General features: G+C 30.7%; 1 protein-coding gene across 3 annotated transcripts in view; it reads right to left on the bottom strand.

Moving 5' to 3' along the window:
* Positions 1-9: 9 nt before the first annotated feature.
* Positions 10-1458, bottom strand: part of LOC108737594 (protein tyrosine phosphatase type IVA 1) — a 20265-nt gene continuing 18816 nt past the window's right edge. For 2 of the 3 annotated variants that reach the window (XM_025977261.1, XM_018470527.2), the window contains exon 6: positions 11-389. In XM_025977261.1, coding sequence (XP_025833046.1) covers positions 278-389 — 112 coding nt within the window. In that variant the 3' untranslated portion in view covers positions 11-277. Of the gene's footprint in view, positions 390-1458 lie in introns of all 3 variants that reach the window. The other variant, XM_018470528.2, reaches the window with a different exon arrangement.

Below are 1458 nucleotides of genomic sequence, written 5' to 3'. Positions count from 1 at the left end.
GTTTCAAAAAATTAATAATTGGCTAATATTACAGAGAACAATTCAGCAATCAAAAATTACAATATAAATATGCAGTGTGTATATATATATATATATATAATGTTAATATAAAATTAATAACGAAGACCAAGTTGGGAGAATGACTATATATATCTTGACTGAATTGTTCTTTGCAAGTGTAATAGGTAGATGAAAAATTTGTTTAACTAATAAAAGAAACAGCAAGTAGCCAGTGATGTGATTTAGTACTAGGGTGAACACAATTTTTTTGTGGTATTTACTGTATGCAGCACGAGTTCTTGTGGCCATTCTTTAATTTAAGACGTGATTTTGGACGATATCTTTCCAAAAATGCAAGCTGTTTGGCATTTATGGCTCCACGACGTTTTCTAAAGAAAAAAGTACAATCGTTAAGTAATATAAAAGGAAAAATATTTTCATATTATTTCTTGTAAGCACGACGTAAACACTGTTTAGTACGTACTTGATAATTATTAGTAAGGAAACAACAAGAAAAAAAAAACGTAGGATTTCCTTGTTCAGGAATGAAGACTACTTTATAATTTATATCCACATACATCCCCACAATTACGGTTAATAAATGAAAAAGGCGTGACAAATAGTTTTTATTATAGCATTCGAAAAAGGTTGTTAAAGGTGTATGGTTTGAGCACGGCGTTGTAGGGGTGCGAAACATGGACAGTGGGAGCGGCGGAAAAGAAAAGGTTAGAAGCGTTCGNAATCAACAGTAATTGTTTATTTAAAATTGATACTTCCGATTACATAAAGTATACCGAATTAATAATTGTATACCGCTTTTAGGTTATTTTCCAGCATCCTGCACAATAATCTGATTTTAGTGAAGTTAGAAAGTTTGACCTGCAAATAAATGTTTAGAGGGTATAATAAAGAGGTGTATAGACTAGACTAGATAACAATTAAATTAAAACTTTTTATTGACTTACATAACAAAATAGATTTTCCACAGATTTGAAACAAGACGTGAAAAACAATTTTTGTATGCACACAACGTTTTTTGTTTTTTTAAGTAAATACGGTTAACGTCGAGTATATTATAACGAGTAAAATAATAATACTCAATAATTATTTTGAAAGAACACCTACAAATTTAACACTGAACGTGCATTTTCTTTTTCTAAAACTGAATAGGTGGACACGATAGAAAAAAGTAAAGGGACAACCATTTTTTTTTTTTAAATAAGAAACCAAGCGCCTGTTTCAAAAAATTAATAATTGGCTAATATTACAGAGAACAATTCAGCAATCAAAAATTACAATATAAATATGCAGTGTGTATATATATATATATATATAATGTTAATGTGCGTACGTAAAGACAGGGTTTTCTCTATCACCACCAACTCCTATCAACTTCCCGTTGGGGTGGTAAATACCCCTTGGTCTCCTGCTGAAAGTAAGGGAGTTTGGTCACGGTGG

The sequence above is a fragment of the Agrilus planipennis genome, unplaced genomic scaffold, assembly GCF_000699045.2.
Source record: "Agrilus planipennis isolate EAB-ADULT unplaced genomic scaffold, Apla_2.0 scaffold15, whole genome shotgun sequence".
Classification (NCBI taxonomy): domain Eukaryota; kingdom Metazoa; phylum Arthropoda; class Insecta; order Coleoptera; family Buprestidae; genus Agrilus; species Agrilus planipennis.
Note: the sequence above shows the minus strand (reverse complement) of the source record. Positions and strands in the feature narration are given on the sequence as shown.